The 18,618-nt window shown below is 51.2% G+C and overlaps 1 protein-coding gene across 11 annotated transcripts in view; it reads left to right on the forward strand.

Annotated features, from left to right (window-relative positions):
- The window catches only part of TNS3 (tensin 3), a 222,781-nt gene that overhangs the window by 130,915 nt on the left and 73,248 nt on the right, over nt 1-18,618 (forward strand). For all 11 annotated transcript variants that reach the window (XM_019958904.2, XM_070787988.1, XM_019958902.2 and 8 more), the window contains 3 exons: nt 5,096-5,225; nt 5,564-5,629; nt 6,575-6,679. In XM_019958904.2, coding sequence (XP_019814463.2) covers nt 5,096-5,225; nt 5,564-5,629; nt 6,575-6,679 — 301 coding nt within the window. The remainder of the gene's footprint in view (nt 1-5,095; nt 5,226-5,563; nt 5,630-6,574; nt 6,680-18,618) is intronic.

Raw genomic sequence — 18,618 nt, forward strand, 5'->3', positions numbered from 1 at the left:
AGCCTGGTAGGCTGCAGTCCATGGGGTTTCGAAGAGTCGGACACAACTGAGCGACTTCACTTTCACTTTTCACTTTCATGCATTGGAGAAGGAAATGGCAACCCACTCCAGTGTTCTTGCCTGGAGAATCCCAGGGACGGGGGAGCCTGGTGGGCTGCCGTCTATGGGGTCACACAGAGTCAGACACGACTGAAGCGACTTAGCAGCAGCAGCAAAGGTTATAGGGGTCAAGTTTATAAGAAGTAAGGCCTTGTGATCTCTTTGGGTTGGGAACACTGTGGGGGAAAGTGGAGTGGACTCCATCTGTCATTCCTTTGACTTGCGGGCTGTTGAGGGGGCCATTACTGCTGAAGCCAGGGTGACACCTACCCATCGTCTGGCTTCACCTAAACATGGCCGGCCTGTTCCTACACACCCTCCCCATTGCACACCTGACCTGCCCATCTTTGGGACGTGCTTGTACTGAGGTTTGGACACCGTCTCCTAAAGGGCAGAGCCTCAGGTATTCAGTAAACACACTTCTATTAAGTGGGAGGGCAGAGCGTTTGCGAGCACAGCCGTGTCGTTATGTAACCTCGCTAAGGAATTCGCGTGGGCCGCAGCCCCGTCAAGAACTGGCCTTGGTCCAGGGCCCCAGTGGGCTTGTAAACACTTTCCCATCCACATGCCTCGTCTTGCTGCCCCTGCTTGTGCAACCCCATGGCCACTTACATTTCGGCCTCGTGGTTGTGGGGCTCCGTTGCCTGGCTCCAGCAACCTGACTTCTAAACAGAGGGGACCCTTCTCAAGGAGCTGTCACAAACAAACAACACGTTAGTTTATTGTTTCTTGTTAAGGGCACTTAAGTAAGAAGAGGGAAGATGAATGCATCCTCAGCCCCTCTGGATCTGCTCCTGTTGGACGTCGTTATGGGCTGTCTATTGTGCTATATCGCCCTGTGACTTGCTGTGCATGCATCCTTCTCCCTCTGCCGTGAGTCTCCTAGACCTGGGTCGGGCCCAGTCCGTTCTGTATCAGCCCAGTGGATCTGTGTATGAGTGCTCAGTTTCAGTTGCCTGACTCTTTGTGACCCTATGGATTGTAGCCCCCGCTATGGATCCTCTGTCCCTGGGATTCTCCAGGCAAGAATACTGGAGTGTATTGATGTGCCCTCCTTCAGAGGACCTCCCTCACCCAGGGATTGAACCCGTGTCTCCTCCATTGTAGGCAGATTCTTTACTGCTGAGCCACCAGGGAAGCCCTCAGTAGATCTACTTGTATTTTTTATTCACAGCTTTACTGCTGTCCTCCTAATGGTTTAGGGAGTAAGTTACAGTCTTGCCACCCTCTGAAATCATTTTCACCTCCAAGTGAAATCATGGTTAGTGTTGGCCCTGGATGATGTAGGTGCTGTGACTTAGGAAGGCAGCCAGTAGCCTTGCTAAACCTTTGAGGGTGTGTGGTTGTGGCTCCTTGATGCCTGTGTAAACAGCCAGCAGGCCCACCAGCAAAGTGGAGAGAAATTATTTCAAGTGCAGATATTCTAAAATCTGAAGGCAGGGGATTGATGTGTTCTTAGAAACTCGCTGGGGAGACATAGGTAAATGAAACTGCTAACGCTGAAGGGATGAAGAGGGTATTACAACCTTCATCACTCTAATCTTTATAAAATGCTACCGATTCTTTGTACCTTAAAAGAAGCATTTGGGGCACTTCTGTCAAGCAAAATGCTGCTGATTCTTTCCATGGAGTGTTAAGAGCATGATTCTGGTCTCTTGTCACAGATACTACTAACATTTATTGGCTCGGATGATGAATCATTACTGACTCTGTGGGAGGTGCCGGGGGTGGGGCTCCACTGGGTGGAGGTGGGTCCATCTCCTCTCTGGTCGGAGCTGTAGGTCCCCATGCGAGGGAGATGCCTGTGGCTTTCTGCGCCTTCAGGAGATAGCTGGGCTCATTCCTGAGGTGGCCAGGAGGACTGGAGCGGGTGGCGAGTGCAGCCATGAGCAGTGGGAAGAGAATATGGTGAAACAGCGGGCAGGACTGCGGGGAGGGCTCAGGTCCCTGCCAGTGCCACTTGTCAGGAGTCCCTGGAAGCCCCTCAGGCAGGGCACGTGTGTGCAGAAGGCGGATGCTCTGTGGCAGTGGGATACTTTGTTCTTCCTTCCACCCTGAACCCTTGTCCTGTGAAAAACTAGTCTTTAGACACTAGAGTCATGCAGGGCCTGGGAAGGTGTCTGTGCACCAGGACGATTGACAGCGGGCAGCCAGGGGGTGGGGAGGGGAGGGTGAACCCATCTGCTGTTCCTCCCCTGCTCCAGGGCACGTGGTGACCTCTGCCTCCCCCCTCCTGGTGCCTGGAGTGGGCTGGGATTCGTGTCTGATGAGTCACCCTCTGTGTGTGTGTGTATAGCTGCTGTGATGAGCGATGGTGACACCAGAGGAGGGGAGACCATGGAGCACCTTGGGTTCTGGGAAAGGTTGGGGCGGGCCTAGGGGCTTCTGGTAGGGATGAGCTGTGTACATCAGGAGCTGGCTGAAGGATGAACCCTTTAACTCAGAGCAGGAGAAAGGTTCCCCCAAAGGGAGCTGTGCGTGAGGGGCATCCTCCCCTGCCCTTAGGCTGTCTATGCTTCTTTACCCAGCACCTGTACTGCCCTGTGTCCACCAGGGGCTCTACCTGCCCACAGAACCTGGTGCCAAACGGGGAGGGGAGCTACTATGAGGCATGACCCTGTGGATTGGCCTGGGGCCACCTCCGTCAGGGGCTGTCAGCTTCTGGAGGGAGGCCTTGTTGTTATTTTACAGCCTTGGTTCCCCTCAGTATTGATAAAGACTTCAGAGTCAGACTGGCATGTGCCTGAAACTCTCTTGCCTTTTCTCCAAGTCTTCTTCCCCTTTCCCTCTCACTTCCAGGGTAGCAGTGGAGAAAGGCAAACAGAGAGGGTGGGTCCATCATCCAGCAGAGATAGGTGCATGGGGGCATGTCCTCTCCGTGGGGGTCTTGCTGCAGCATGTGTGGGATGGGGCCTTCTGCTCAGCAGTCGGTGTGAGCACAGCAGTGCTGTGCAGGGGCCTCGGAGGGGTGAGAACTCAAGCAGCATCTCGGGAAGGAGGGCTGGGGGCACAGCCTTTGGTTGGACTCTGCAGAGGAGCCAGAGACCCCAGATGAAATGAGAGAGGACTTGGCAACCAGAGATCCATTTGCTGTTGGAGAGTAAATGGAAGCTGTCACATTTCTGAAGAGTTCTTGTGGGCTGGTTCCATATGCCAGCCCTGGACAGGGGCCTGGAGGCCAGGCCTGAATCTGGATTCCCACCAGGCGTGTGCACAGGCCGCCTGGCGCCTCCTGCATAGTGACTGCGGGGCTTGTGTTTGTCAACATGAATCGCTCCTCTGACGGTTTGTGTACATTTCTTCATTTATTTATCAGACTGTTTCCTTGTAGATAGCACAGAGGTAAACACCTTTGGGGTTTGCCCTAAGGGGCCGAAGCTCCTTGGGTCTTTATTTTTTCTCTCGAGTGATGGTTCTCTGGTTACTGAAGGCCTGGTCCCATCACTTCATGGCAAATAGATGGGGAAACAGTGGAAACAGTGACAGCCTTTATTTTCTTGGACTTCAAAATCACTGTGGATGGTGACCGCAGCCGTGAAATTAAAAGACACTTGCTCCTTGGGAGAAAAGCAGTGGCAAACCTAGACAGCATATTAAAAACCAGAGACAACAAAAGTTGCCAACAAAAGTTTGGATAGTCAAAGCTATGGTTTTTCTAGTAGTGATGTGTGGATATGAAAGTTGAACCATAAAGAAGGCTGAGCGCCGAAGAATTGATGCCTGTGAACTGTAGTGCTGGAGAAGACTCTTGAGAGTCCCTTAGATAGCAAGGAGGTCAAACCAGACAATCCTAAAGGAAATCAACCCTGAATACTCATTGGAAGGACTGATGCTGAAGCTGAAGCTCCAATACTTTGGCCACCTGATGCAAAGAGCCCACTCACTGGAAAAGACTGTGATGCTGGAAAAGATTGAAGGCAAGAGGAGAAGGGGAGGACAGAGGATGAGATGATTGGATGCCATCATTGATTCAATGGACATGAGTTTGAGCAAACTCCAGGAGATAGTGAAGGAGAGAGAAGCCTGGCGTGCTGCATTCCATGGGGTTGCAAAGTTAGACATGAGTGAGTGACCGAACATACACACAGAACAGTCACCTACAGCATCTCCCGAATCACTGGTCTGGACCATGCTTGCTGGGACTGCTTCTCATTGACCTGGCACAAGATATCTGAAGCCCATCTTTTTCTGACCTGAGTCTTTTGTGAGCATGGCTGCCTGTGAGATCCCTGCACCTCTAGCCTCCCTTCCTCCTGGGCATGCGCAGTGCAGGGCGTGGCCTCCTCCACTCTGAGTGTCTGAGGGCAGAATCCAGCCTGCTTCTGGGCTTGAACCCCTGGGGACCCTGGAAAGGAGCCCCTGCCCTACTTAGGAGGGAGGAAGGGCCCTCTCTCCTGCAATACACCACTCTGCCGTGGCCTTCCTGCCCTCCTCATGGGCAGCCCTACCCCCAGACACCTCAGGCAGGGGGGCCCCCATGGAAAGGTGAGAAATGGTGCCAGGGCCCCTCCTCCACCCACCCTTCCCTGCCAAGTGCCCGGAAGGGGTGCTTTTACCCTGCTTATTGGCACCGTCACCCCAGAGGCCTGAGCTGCTCCCAGAGACCTAGGGCCTCGGAGCCATAGCCTGAATCCAAGTCACATCCCTGATGATTCTGGAGACTGGTCTCAAACTGTCATTCAGGACGTCTTGACAGCCCAGCTGTGGAATTTACATTCCAAGGCCTTTTCCCTTTCCCTTCCTTCTCCCTTCTTGCCATCTCTCTCTCTCTCTCTGTTATAGCACACAACATAAGTATTGAGCCGAGTACAGGAAGTAATGACTGCCTGCTCCTTTCACGAGAGCAGGAAGGCTTTAAGGTAAATGTGGAGTGTCTAGATGAAATTAGGAAAAAGAGGCTGCGCAGTTTCATTCTTCAGACGTCTTCCTGTGCACTCCCACAGGAGCCTTCCTCGCAGGTGGGGCTCCCTGGAAAACACACCCCTTTTCATCCCAGGTGAAGTGCTACCACAAGAAGTACCGCTCGGCCACCCGTGATGTCATTTTCCGCCTGCAGTTTCACACCGGGGCTGTTCAGGGCTACAGACTTGTGTTTGCGAAGGAGGATTTGGACAACGCGAGCAAAGGTGAGGTCCCTCTCCGGGTCCAGACTGAGTGTAGGGAGAATAGGCCCTTAGTGCGTGGCCCCCGCGAGCCTCATGTGTTCCTTTCATTGTTCTCCACTATGCCCCCGCCTACACTATAAACCAGCCTATTGACAAAATTATTACCAGTCTCACAAAAGACTGATGATTGTTCCAACAAAGAAAAAAATTCTAGAGAAGCAGTAAAAATGCTAACATTTTTCTCTGTCATTGGTGTGCTGTTGGAGATTTGGGAGTGGTATTGCCCTGGTAGGAATATAAGGACAAAATTCATTTGTTGTCTTGTCTCCAAATTTGTTGAAATAGGATTTCTTTTTTAGATGACCGTTTTCCTGATAATGGGAAGATTGAGTTAGTCTTCTCAGCCACTCCTGAGAAGATTCAAGGTGCGTAGACGCAGAGTGCTGGCAGGAGGGTGGAGGGGGCAGCAAGATGCGCACCTGGTTGGGTGATGTGTATGCTGGAGTCTCTGTAGAACCTCCCACCTTTGCACATAATTGGAAAGATTTATAATACATTAAAAATAGAATATTAGACAGTGGGAAGGTGTTAGCCTAGAGACAGTGAGGCCCAGCTAGGTCAAAAAGACCCCAGAGATGGTGTGGCTTGCCCAAAGAAGAGCCCAGAACTTCAGGATTGGGACGATGATTTGATGCCCTGTTTACTTCTCCCCTCAAAAAGCAACCACATATTTTTTAAAAAGGACTAGAAATATAGTAGAAAGACTGCAACTATTTGTGTGCAAAATAGACTCCTTTCTTCTAACAATACATTGAAAGAGAAAGCAGTCTCTTTACTGTGAAGACAAATGGCTCATTTCCATCACTGAGATTCATATTTGTGAAAGTTTTAATTCAGTTTTTAATAGCTGTGGAAAAGAAGTACCCTATTTCTGTGTCCAGTGCCATAGATTGAGGCATGAATAGTTAAATGCAAGGCTGTGGGGTAAAAATCTTCCTGGAAGCCTCAGAGAGCAAGAGCCCAAACCCACCCCTCCCGTCCACCAGCCCTGAGGCTGCTCCTCAGGGTTCTGCTGGGTCCTTGAGCTGCAGAGCCATCCAGGTGATCCCCTTGTGCAGAAACCATCCAGAGCACAGAGCCTCCCACCTGGAAGACAGAGGACCAGTGTTCACCTTTCCTTCCTGCCAAGTGGTTTGCACTGTTGTTCAGTTCCAGCTCAGATTACTGGCAGGCTTGTGGGAGAGGGTGTGGGTCTGGACTCTGGGCTGGCACTCAGATCCAGAGGCTCCTCTCTGCACATTGCTGGCAGGTGCCAGCTTGACTGGGACTAACACCCTTTGTCCACCCCTGTCCCTTCCGCCACCCTGCAGGATGTGAACATTTGCAGAATGACCACAGAGTGATTGTGGACTTCAACACAGCAGACCCGCTAATCCGCTGGGACTCCTACGAGAACCTGAGTGCAGACGGTGAAGGTGAGTCTTATTACCTTGCTATCATTTCCTGGAGAGTAGAACCCAGAACAAGCAGCCTGTTCACCTTTAGATAGAAAATCTCCTTGCAGCCTGCTTGGAGGCTGTTAAGAGTCCACACCACTGTGAGTCTGATGGCACTTGTGAGAATCAGGCTTGGTGAATTGTGTTGAGATGGTCAGTTAGTGAACTTGTCATCTAGAAGCTTCCTCACCTGAAGCTATATGTCTGTCTCTCCCTTGCCCTCCCGATTGCGGAAGGGGAATGCCTGGTATTTGAGCACTGGCAGCCTTCCTACTACTGGGGAGCCCCATGAGCAATAGGTATGTGGGTTCTGTTTCTGTTTGCTCATTACACTGGTGTCCAGGTTGTATGGCTGCGTCATTTAGTCTCTGTTGTGTGAGTCTGTCTCTCCGAAACATATTCTCTGTTGGCCACGGGATCTGCAGTTTGAGTCACAAGTATCATGAAAGAGAAAAGGAATGAAGGGTGGCACCTGCCAGGTTTATAGAAAGAAGCCTCTGGAGGTCAGTTTCAAAGAGGAGGGATGAGACTTCTTCCAGGCGCTTGAGAACACTGGCCTTTCATCTTTTTCAAGCACCGAACTGTGAACAGACCTGATTTGGGAGAGACAGTGAAAACAATTTTGTCCAATTAGTTCTGTCCAGACATTAAATAGCCAAAAGCAAGTGTTGTGGTGGTAACTCCATGTGTGCCCATCTTTGTGCATCGCTGGGATTGCAGGAACCGGCCGGGGATGTCTGTGGTCTACTCGGTGTCAGGGCGGGCACGAGGCTCCTCAGCCTGTCCACTTGGAGAGTCTGGGGCCATGTCAGTATTTCTGTGATGCAGAGCATCCTGCTGTCTAGAGGTGAAGCCCTCATCACTCCTGTACTTCAGGCATGGTTTCTAAGTGCTGTGTGTCAAGCCTCTGTCCACACCTTGAAGCGTCATTCCCATGCCCAGTTCATTCACCACACTGCGTTCCATCTGAGGGTCCCAGTTGCTTTTGATGTTTCTTTTAGACCTTGCAAATCTACTTTTTTTTTTTTTTCAAAGTTGAGGTATAGCTGATTTACAATATTATACAAGTTACAGATATACAACATCATGATTCACAATATTTAAAGATTATACTCCATTTATAGTTATGATAGAATATTGGCCATTTTCCCTATGCTGTACAATATATCCTCATGGCACATTTATTTTATACGTAATAGTGTGTACCTCTTAATTTCCTACCCCTATCTGACCCCTCGTCAGTTACACTTGCTCCCAGTGGAGCTCACAGGGGCTTCTGAGTTCTCACTGTTGTAGGTGCTGCGTGGATGGCCCCTGCTGCCAAGGCCCTGCAGACTCTTGCACAGCCACCTTCCACAAAGCATGCAGTTCCCCTCACGTGGAATCATTACCCTTCCTGAGGTTCCCTCCATCTCCCAACTCTCCAGGCTCCTCTGTGGGGTTGACCTGCATTGGTGAACTCATTCCTCATTCCCAGTGCCCTTAGCTCTCACTTGGAGCCTCAGTTCCTGGCTTGGGTTCCTGGAGGAGGGCACCACTGGCCCCCCGACTCCTGTGAAGGTGGGGGGCGTTGGCTGGCAGGAAGCAGTCTCAGCCACGCTTCCATCAGGGCAAAACTCTCCGGGGTTAAGGAAGGTTTGGCAGCGTATAGTTTTGGCTAGAAAATGATGTCTTTTGGCCCTCCTTTCTATGTGCACTTCCATTTCTAGTTTCTACTGGTTAAAACACACACACACACACACACACATACTGACCTAAACTGTGTTTATCTCTGCTGTCCTGGAGTGGACCATCTGCAGTGACCTTCAGTCAAGGACCTTGACCCCGTGTTATGTCGGAGCAAAGTGTGTCTCTTCCACCAGCCATGAACTTGTTCATGTGTGGACACTTGATTCCAAATGTCCTGTCTTCATCATGGAGACTCAGTTCTCTGCTCCCAGCTCTGTGGCCTGGAGGGGATCTGGGGCTCCCACTGCCTCATCAGTATTTCACAGGACTCTCACTGTCTCAAGGAGAGAAATGGAGGGTGGGGGTGGACAGTGGGGCAGCCTACCGGAGCCTCTCACGTGCTATTTTATTTGATCCACATAAGATCCTGTGACCCATTTTAGAGATAAAGGGGGCAGTACCCAAGAGAAATCAAGAGCTGGACTTTGGTGAGGGGTTCTGGTAGCCTTCTGGGGCTGTGCACTGTTGGTGGTCACAGGTGAAGCTGAGTGAGTTGCCGTGTGTTTGAGATCATGCAGGATGGAGACTGTGGAAGTGGGACACAAGTCTGGGCCTGTTTGACCCCCCTGCTATTTGGTGCAAACCTCATCCTTCCAGCTGAAGACCTGCTGGTCCCTGGACCAGAGTGAGGCCTGCAGCACAGCCCATGGTTGGGCATGAAGCCTTGCTTTGCCCCTCCTCTCCTCTATTCCTGGCTTTAACCAACGAGTGCGTTTCTGGCCACAGGGAAAGCTCGTGGATCCAGGGTTGCATAGACAGGGGCCGCTGTCCCCCAGGTTAGGGCTCTGATACTTCAGGTCACTGCCCAATAAACATTGGCCAATCAGACTTGGCCTCCAGGCAACCACAGTTGCCCCAGAGCTCCATGGGGGTGCTGCAGAAAGGGGGCCTCTGATTTCTTATCACTTTTACAATAAGACCCAGTCCTGTTACTGTCCCATGCAGGACGCTCTACTGAGCCACCGGCAGTCGGGCTGCTGGTGAGGACAAGTTGGGTCTGGAAGAACTGGCCACAGGTGTGTGCAGTTACAAGTTCTGGATCAAGCTGTGGTATTTAGATGTTGCCATTTGATGGTGCTAGTGGTAAAGAACCCACCTGCCAATGCAGGAGACACAAGAGATGTGAATTCGAACCTTGGGTCGGGAAGATCCCCTGGAGGAGGACATGGCAACCCACTCCAATATTCTTGCCTGGAGAATTCCATGGAAAGAGGAGACTGGTGGGCTACAGTCCATAGAGTCAGAAAGAGTCAGACACGAATGAAGTGACTTAGCATGCATGCATACTTTGAAAATGTATTTGAAAGTATTTCTCCCCAGAAATTGTTGTCAGGTGTTGAGATTTGGAAAAGCAAAGCATACCTTGGTGACTTATCCAAAAGGGGGTCCACTGGAATCCGGCAGATCAGACCTTAGGTCCTGGTTCTGCTCTCTGTCCAAGGCCAAGCTCCTCCCTGGCAGAATGGGAATGCTGCTAGCTGAGCTTCCAGAATGTAGTGGCTGCATCATCAGTGTCTGGCCAGTGTAGCCACTCACTGAATGCTTCCACTCTCTGTACCCAGACTGAGAAAAATTGCTTTAGATCCTGCATACTGCAAAACTTTGCTTCACATTGTTTGCTTTGATGGTTCAGAGCAGAGTAACTGCTTTAATACAGCCCAGCTGTCAAATGCCGATGGCACCTTGCTCAGATCTCAGGAAGCACCCTCCTGTCCTCTCTTGATTTTAAGCCTCCAGCTCCCTGGCCTTGTAGGTCCCCTTCCAGGTGTGAACCCGTGACCTGGAGTTAATCCTGTTTTGATAAGGGATTTCGGGCAGTGATTGGGATGGAGAGCAATAGCTTCATCTAATCTGAAATATGGTAAAGTGTCTGCTTACAATGCGGGATACCCAGGTTCAATCCCTGGGATGGGAAGATCCCCTGGAGAAGGAAATGGCAACCCACTCCAGTACTCTTGCCTGGAAAATCCCACGGACGGAGGAGCCTTGGTAGGCTACAGTCCTTGGGGTCGCAAAGAGTCTAACACGACTTCACTTTCACTTTCAATCTGAAATACAAGAGTCTCACCTTTTGTGCTGGGAACCATAAAGTCCTTTGGGTGTTAACTTTTTGAAGTGGATTGGATCCTGTCAGAAGAGCGAGTGTGATGTTGGAGCCTGTTAATGAGTCATAACTGGCCCTGAACTGCCATCTCAGTGGTGTCAGAGAAACTGACTTGAAATTCATGTCATCTGGACGAGTTTGCATGAATTAGCCCGTGTCAGCCTCCCAGTGAAAGGTTGCAGCTGCAAGCCGTGACCTACTTGCAGTTTATTTCCTCCTCTTGGGGACCCCTAGCCTTCCTACCTGAGAGGGTGGAGAAGGGAATGGCAACCCACTCACTCCAGTATTCTTGCCTGGAGAATTCCATGGGCAGAGGAGCCTAGTGAGCTACAGTTCATGGGGTTGCAAGGACTTGGACATGACTGAACGACTAATACACACACACAGCCTGCCATGGACGGCTGGAGGCCTTAAGTAGCATTATCCCAGGACAGCTAGTGAACAGAAGCACTGAGAGTTGGCTTGATTTCACTGGGGTCCTTAGCTCCCAACCTGCCCACATCCCTCGAGCTGTGGAACCCACCCTGGGAGTGAGCATGTCCTGTGCTTGGGGTAGGGGTATGAAAGGCAGGTGGCTGTGGACATGCCCTCAGCTTCAGCCAAGGGCATGTTTATCCGGCTCTCACTTTCCTCCTGTCCTTTATGACCAGTTCGGCATTGCTTCTGCCCTTTGATGCTGCACCTGCTTTAGCAGTGGCTCCCTGGGCGGCCTGCCCGCGCCCTGCATCCTGGCTCTGGAGTGCACATCTCTGGACTCCGTCACTGGCGTTCTGCCTTGGGGACCAGCACCTGAGTTCTGCCTGCCAGTGGGTTTTCCGAAAGATGAAACTAAAAGTGGACCTGACCCCCTGGTCTCCCTAAGACCCCAAGTCACACAACTTCTACACGAGTGTGAGCTCAGAGAGTGTGTAAATATGGCATGGCAAAGAGTTTGTTCCTGTTCCCTTCTTTGAAAGGTCTCACAGACTCACTTTTACCGAATTGCATCTCAGTCGTGCCCCCCACCTCCCCCGGCTTGCTCCTCCACCTCCCTCCCAGCCTGGACACTTGCACATTGGCTGCATGGATTAAGCTCAGACCAAACCTGGTGAACTTCCTTCTATGCCTTCCATGTGGAGAACTTTCTCAATAGCAGGCAGGGTTGCAGTATTCCCTGCAGAGCTTGCAGGTGCCTTTCTGCCAAGTTAGGGCTCCAACGCTTTGGCGACATCACCAATTCAGGAAAGATTACAAACTTCATATTAACAACCAGAACCAAAAGCCTGAGGAAGAGAGGCCCGGGATGCACATACTCGTGGGTACCCACCTCCGCAACACACGCACGCATCTCGCTCCTCCTTCCACCTCTTGCCTGATGTGGTTTCACTATCACCCTGCCTCCCATTTCTTCAGATTCAACAAATGTAGGGTGGGGAGGGGAGGTTTCAAATCCCATGTTTGTGACTTTATCACACACTACCTTTGGAAAATGCTGCAAACCGGAGAGAAAAGTTCCCCATGAATTAAAGGAAAAGGGAGGTGTTTTGTAAAAGGGGGCAACTGGGGACATTCTTTATTTTGTCTCTTTAGAGACAGTTATCATGTGCCTATTCTTTATTAAAAAAAGGTGGGGTCTCTGTCATTTACTGTGATGCTCTCTTGGCAACTGTGAATTGTGGCAGTGAGGGGGTGTTCTGGGGTCAGACTTTATGTCCTGTAGCTCTGGGAGTCCAAGCAGGCACCTCAGGAGGAGCTGGAGGGAAAGCATGGTCTTCTAGAGGGAAAGGAGATTTGGATGGAGGTGAAGACGGCTTGCTGTGGGGTGAGGACAGAGGTACCTCTCCCAGCCTCATGGTGGGCTGCTGCTCCTCCACGGTCCTGGGGCTGGGTCTGGCCAGGCAACTGTTACCACTTTCTAAGTAAAGAACATTTCTGTCAGCTCCAAATGAAACCCCCTGGCAGTCACTCCCCAGCCCTCCCTCTCCCAGCCCCAGGAGACCACCCATCTTCCTTCTCTGTGAATTCCCCTCATCTGGACATTTCATGCAAGAACCCTGCAGTGTGTGGCTTTTTACGACAGGCGTCTTAAACGCTGCATGATGATTTGAGGGTTCATTCAGTTTTGGTACATCACTCCTTTTTTTTATGGCCGAATAATGTTCCAGAGTGTGACTAGACCTCAGTGTGCTGATCCATTCATCAGCAGGTGAGCATTTGGGTTTTTTCCACCTTTTTTCTTCTTGTACAATGAACCTTCTTGTACACGTTTTGGCCTTAGGCTGTTCTTTTATTGCCCATCTTTTCTACTACTTTGTGAAATTTCCGCTTCTTTTAGTCCTAGTTGGTTTTCCTTTTCTGGTTATTTCTTCTGTCTTTATGGGTCTCACGCTGGAATCACAGTGAACCTTCTGAGGGTCTCCTGTCCCACTTTGCCAGCTACTCCCAGGAATATTCAGGAAACCCATCCAGTCTTTTCTGTGTTAGCTATGTAATCTCATGCACAAAATTCCATCTCAGTACAGTGGAAAGTTCTGAAGCCTGTCAAAACACTGAACTGCAGAACTGCCTTTTGGCCACACATCAGCAGAGCCTCACAAGACCACGTTGTTTCAGGAGAAGTTGACAGGAACAGCCTGAATGGGCTCTATGTGATTGAAACCCACAGGTAGGGGCGGAGGGAATATGACGGTGTTTGGGCGCGAGTATTAGAGGCTGGCAACAGCATGACTGCCAAGATCTGAAGGCCTCGATGGTGCCAGTTGCTGTGCATTCATGAAGGCTGTCGCAGCTCCTTTGTGAAGCCGCTGCCAACATGAGGAAAACCCACCCTGCACCCCACAGAGTGGGATAATGAGCCTCATGAAAGGCCAGCCTCCTTTTGACACACAACTGGTCGTGCAGGTTCTTTGTGTTAGAAATGGAGAAAAGAGACCACTGGCCAGTGTACAGATTTGTTTTCCTCTTTGTTGGTACCTTATTCTGTGTTTTTTCATGCAGTTGTCAGCTATGGGGTGCAAAGGTCTGATTTTAAGACTCTGTCCTGTAGGAGACTGGGACCCCCTCTGGGCACGGCCTTGGCTATAACATGGCAGGGACCATTGGTCTCAGTCCTCAAACCAGATCTTTTAGACTTCTGTTTCTAATTTTTTTTCTTTTGATGTGAATTCTTTGAAGAAAACTGTTATGCGATCAGTTAGTTGCTTCCTGTGCTTCCCTGGTAGCTCAGCTGGTGAAGAATCTGCCTACAATGCAGGAGACCCCAGTTTAATTCCTGGATCGGGAAAATCTGCTAGAGAAGGGATAGGCTACTCACTGCAGTATTCTTGGGCTTCCCTGATGGCTCAGCTGGTAAAGAGTCCGCCTGTGATGCAAGAGACCTGGGTTCGGTCCCTGGGTTGGGAAGATTCCCTGGAGAAGGAACTGGCTACCCACACCAGTATTCTGGCCTGGAGAATTCCATGGGGTTGCAAAGAGCTGGACATGACCGAACAACTTTCACTTTCTTTCAGCTTAGTTGCTTTCTTGATTGCAGTGATAGTGTTATTTGCAGAGTGGGCACAGTCCTGTCAGTTCCCTTGATAGGAATGGGGATTGGTTAGGACCCTTACTGAGCACCAAACTGAGTAGACCTTCTTGCACAAGAAGTGCTTTATGTCCCACAGTAAAACAGATGTTTTCTCCTGAGCACAGACATAACCTGTGCCTTGGTGGCCATTTGGGGGTCTGTTGGAGAAATCTGTGTCTGTGATGTGCTGACTATATTCCATCTCAGGCTGATTGAGTGGTGACATCTGTGAGGGTTCCAGTTGTGCTATGGAAACATGAAGGCGTCCAAACAGCTTTGCTTGTTTGCTCTGGTGTGTTACATTCATTTAAGGCTCAGAGGATGTTGCTGTGCTTTGACCAACAAGCAGTCAAAGCAGAGGGGTAAACTGTTGGCTGAAGCCCACCTAAATTGCATGCAAAGAGGCCCGAGGTGCAGAGGCGCTGCTGGGCAGAATGTGGAAGTCTGGGTGTGCAAGTAAACACTGAAAGATGGGCCATGTGCAGTTAACACTGACAGTGAACTTGGCCACGTGGAGCTTGAAAGAGAGACACAGTCCCAGGACATGGAGACTGTAAGGTGAAGACTTCACAGGTGAAGACTGTAGCTGAAGAACACAAGCGATGCTGAAACTGGTTTGTAAACCGGCGCAGGTGGTGCTGGCTCCACCCGTCAGTTTGTCAGCTGAGAAGTCTTGGCGTGAACACAGGTCTAGCTGGGTGGCTCTCCAGTAGAAGCCCTTTCCCCGCCTCCTCAGCCTCCAGGGTTCAAATTTCATTAAACCTGATTGCAGGAAACCCCACCCACGTGTTTACATTGCACTGGCCTTTTTTGGTGGAACCAAAGTCCCTTTCTTAGCTAACAAGATCTTCTACCTTCTGTACTGCCTGGAGAGCAAGGCTGGGTCATTGGCAGGGGAGACACACCCCCACCCCGGGATGCTATGTTTTGGGGTTGAAGGCTTCCTTCAGGGGTCCAACGGCTGTGGGCTAAACAAGCTACAGGGCTGTTTGGAAGCAAGGTAAGCAGGGAGTGTGTGTGTGTGTGTGTGTGTGTGTGGCTTCTGCTAGGGGAGAGGATGTCCGGTGGTAAGTGATGAGCAGAACAGCAGCTTTAACCTGGCAAGAAGGAAGGCCAGGCAGAAGACTGTTTATTTGCAGGTGAGAGGAGTCTTAGCTGCTTCTGCCTTTGGAGGGTCAGCGATGGTTTGGGGTAAAGTTTATATGCAGAAGCTCACGGTCCGCTCCGTGGCTGGCTGGCTCAGGTGACTTCTGAGTGGGCCACAGGGCCTCCTGTTTCCTTGGCTGGCTGGGGCTCAGGTGTGTTTCCACAGTAACGAGTGCCTGGGAGGGAATCAGGTGCCAAGGTAAGTGCCCTTGATGGGGTGGTCCCAGCTGGGGTGTTTGTTGGACAGGAGAGGGGCCCCCATGGGAGTGTCCCGTCGGTGGTGTTTGTGCCTGCTGTCTGGGGCACAGTGGCCATGGCTGGGACACGCCTGCCACAGCCCCACCGTGAAGCCTGGCCTCTGTTATCACCGCATTCCGGGCCTCACCCAGAGGACTGCCAGGAGCGCTTGGAATCCGTGTGGCTCCAGCGTCCCAGACATGGGCCCTGCTGTTGGCACGTCCCTTTCCATGAGCCATGTGCCTCTCTGGCTGGAACACCCCGCTCCCCCTGCTCTCACTATTTTTTTCCAAGAATTTATAGCCTGCCTCGGTTTTAGAAAACGTTTACACAGAGCCCGACTTGGCTCCCAAGGGAGCGATTTCCATCCGTTTCCCTTTGCAGGCCAGGTACCTCCTTCCTACTTTAGGTGCCTCCCCGCCTGGCATTCAGGGGGACAGTATTGGGTTTGGGGGTTTGGGCAGGTGTTTGCTCTCGAGGTGTGAGATGGAATGTCCAGAGAAGTTCCATGCTACATGGAGTTATTTCTGGAACTTGGCCTGAGGAGAGCTCGGGCTAGGCTTTCACAGCCCTGGGGTTCTGAGCTGCTCATAGCATTGTCTGTCTTTTGTTTAGAAGAGAATGGCACGTTTCATCTCACCTGGGACAGCCCAGTCACCCATCTGTGCTGTTGTGGACCAAAGGTCGAATTCTCAGAGGTCCCAGTGTGGCCATCCTTTCTTAGCTCTCGATTTGTTTGGAATAGGAACTAGTTCAGTATACACGCAAGGGAGCCTTTAATTAGCCCAGAGGCGGAACTCCACTGCAGTAAAATAAAAGCATGCTGTGTTTCCTGAGAGGTTATAAATGCTGCAGTTATAAATGTCCAAGTGGAAAAAGAGAGATCTCAGTGTGAGTGACTCAGTGAGATGACAGGGACCCTCCTGTGAGGGGCACCGGCCGAGCCTGGGTGTTTCTCCTGATCCTGAAGGTTCTGCGGCCCCCACAGGCCCCTGAGAGAGGAGGCGTCCCTGGGACACTCCCAGAGCCTTCCCTTCCTGGCCAGAGGTCATGGAGGGTCACTGACCCCGCTCATCCCGGCCTCCTGCTCTGGGCCCATCCCCCTTCCAGGGGCCCTGCTCTCTGGTGGTCCTCCGCATGCCTCAGACACTGGAGCCCCAGTGCCCCCTCTGCCTGCACGCCACACAGCAGGCACTGAGATGCTCGCCTGCTTCTGGATGTCTTGCAGTGCTGGGCCAGTGCTCCAGGGCCTGTCCTCAGAATTTAAAGCTGGGCAGTTTATCACAGGTTCCCACACTGGTCAGTCAGAGCTGATGCAGCACGTTTGGGAGAGATGGTCTCTAACTGGGTGAGGGGCCTGAGAGGTACAGAGGCGAGGAAGGGCCCTGGGTATGCTTTGAAAGATTTGCCAAAGTGTTACTCATCCTGCTGCCGTGCCCTGTGGAATGGGATGAGGCCCCCACAACTGCCTGGATTCAGCAGAAGCGAGTTTGTGATGAATCCACCAAGACAATGCAGAGGCCCTTGGCGTCACTCAGCTGGCTTACTGCTAACTGCTTTTGTCTTTGTGGTTATTAGTCCCAGAGGAGGCTGAGAAGCAGAGCGGATTAGGTGGCTTGAGCAGTGTTGCACAGCTGGTGAGAGCTGGAGGTGGCCTGCATAGGCAGCTGGAGGGCCCTACTGTGCCCCATATTAGATGACTTATAGAATTAAATAGTATTTTTAAAATTCCATCTTTTACTTTAGATCTCTATTAAAAAGCAGTTCTTCAACATAATTCCGAAGTGTGAGGTCAGTTAGGCTGAGTTAAGAATACTCCTTTATGGGACCCCATGGGACACTCTTATTCCCCGGGCTCTAGACTGGAGATGTGGGGACTTGCAGAGACAGTGTCCACTCAGCACCTGCCTGTTCTCTTCCCTTTATGTTGGTCTCCCTGAATTACCAGGATGATCCTGGGCAAACCTCATCAAGCACCCCATTGCCAGCCAACTTCTCCAATAAGGGAAGTGGAGCTCAGAGAGGTTGAGTAACTCACCCAGGGTCACACAGCTGTGGGCAGGATTTTTAATTAGGATTCACACCCAGGTGGATTATGCCAGAAAGTCTAGAGGGGGACTGAGAATGTGCACTAAATTGCTCCAGTGAAAAAGTTAAAACAAGCTTTATGTCACAAGGCGGGGGATGGGGGTGGGGCACAAAGGGACCCTGACAGCTATACTGAAGACAAGAGAACTCTCCACTATCTCATTGAGTCTAGGAAGAGGAAGGAGATCCTGGAAGAGAGGGAGAAGGTGGAGGAATTCAAGGAGTGGGGGATGGAGAGGTGGGGAGTAGAGTCAGAAGAGATGAGGAGGGGAGAGGGGAGGAGGGAAAGGTGGACACAGCAGGGGCCCATTGCACTGTGAGCCTCATTTCTGTCTTGAATTCATGATCTTTTGAATCATTGAGGTATAATTTACATACAGTAAAGTTCACTCTCTTTACTGCCCAGTTCCAGGAGTTTAACTTCCTGTCCTGAAACTCCCATCACAGCCACAGTAAGAACATTTCTGTCACCCCACTCATTTCTGATGGCCCTTTGCCGCAGCCTGCTCTCCCTGAGCCCATCTCCCACCCCGATCTCCCCCCCGGGATGTCACTTGAAGTCTTTGGAGTCTGGTTGCTCTCTCAGTACCTTGGATGTGGATGCAGACAATGGCATCATTTCTTTCTTTCTTCTCAGACACTGTTCCAGGGATGACTGCGGTTATAAGACTTCCATGGGGATGTATAGGTTCTGGTATGGGGTCTTTCTGATAGAGTGAATTGGTTTAGCTGAGTGGCCTCAAGTAGAGAGTCATTTAGAGCGAGCTGGAGATGGTTCATGTGGGGTTGCCGCAGGAAGTAGAAGTGACTGACAGTGGTCAGCAGGCTGTGCCCAGAGACACAGCATGTCTCCTAGTGAGTCAGGGTGGGTGGAGAGCCTTTCCTTTATCAGGGCTCCCAAGTGGCTGTGGGTGCGGTGGGCGCGGTGGGCGTGGTGGCCACAGTGGGTGGGTACTGAGTGGTCCACCCAGGAACAGTTCCTTAATTTTGAGGACAGAAATGCACAGCCTGCCATGAGCTCCCGCTACTGCAGCCTAGGAAACAGACATAACACTGCCATCATCGACCCAG

The sequence above is a fragment of the Bos indicus genome, chromosome 4 (assembly GCF_029378745.1).
Source record: "Bos indicus isolate NIAB-ARS_2022 breed Sahiwal x Tharparkar chromosome 4, NIAB-ARS_B.indTharparkar_mat_pri_1.0, whole genome shotgun sequence".
NCBI lineage: Eukaryota > Metazoa > Chordata > Mammalia > Artiodactyla > Bovidae > Bos > Bos indicus.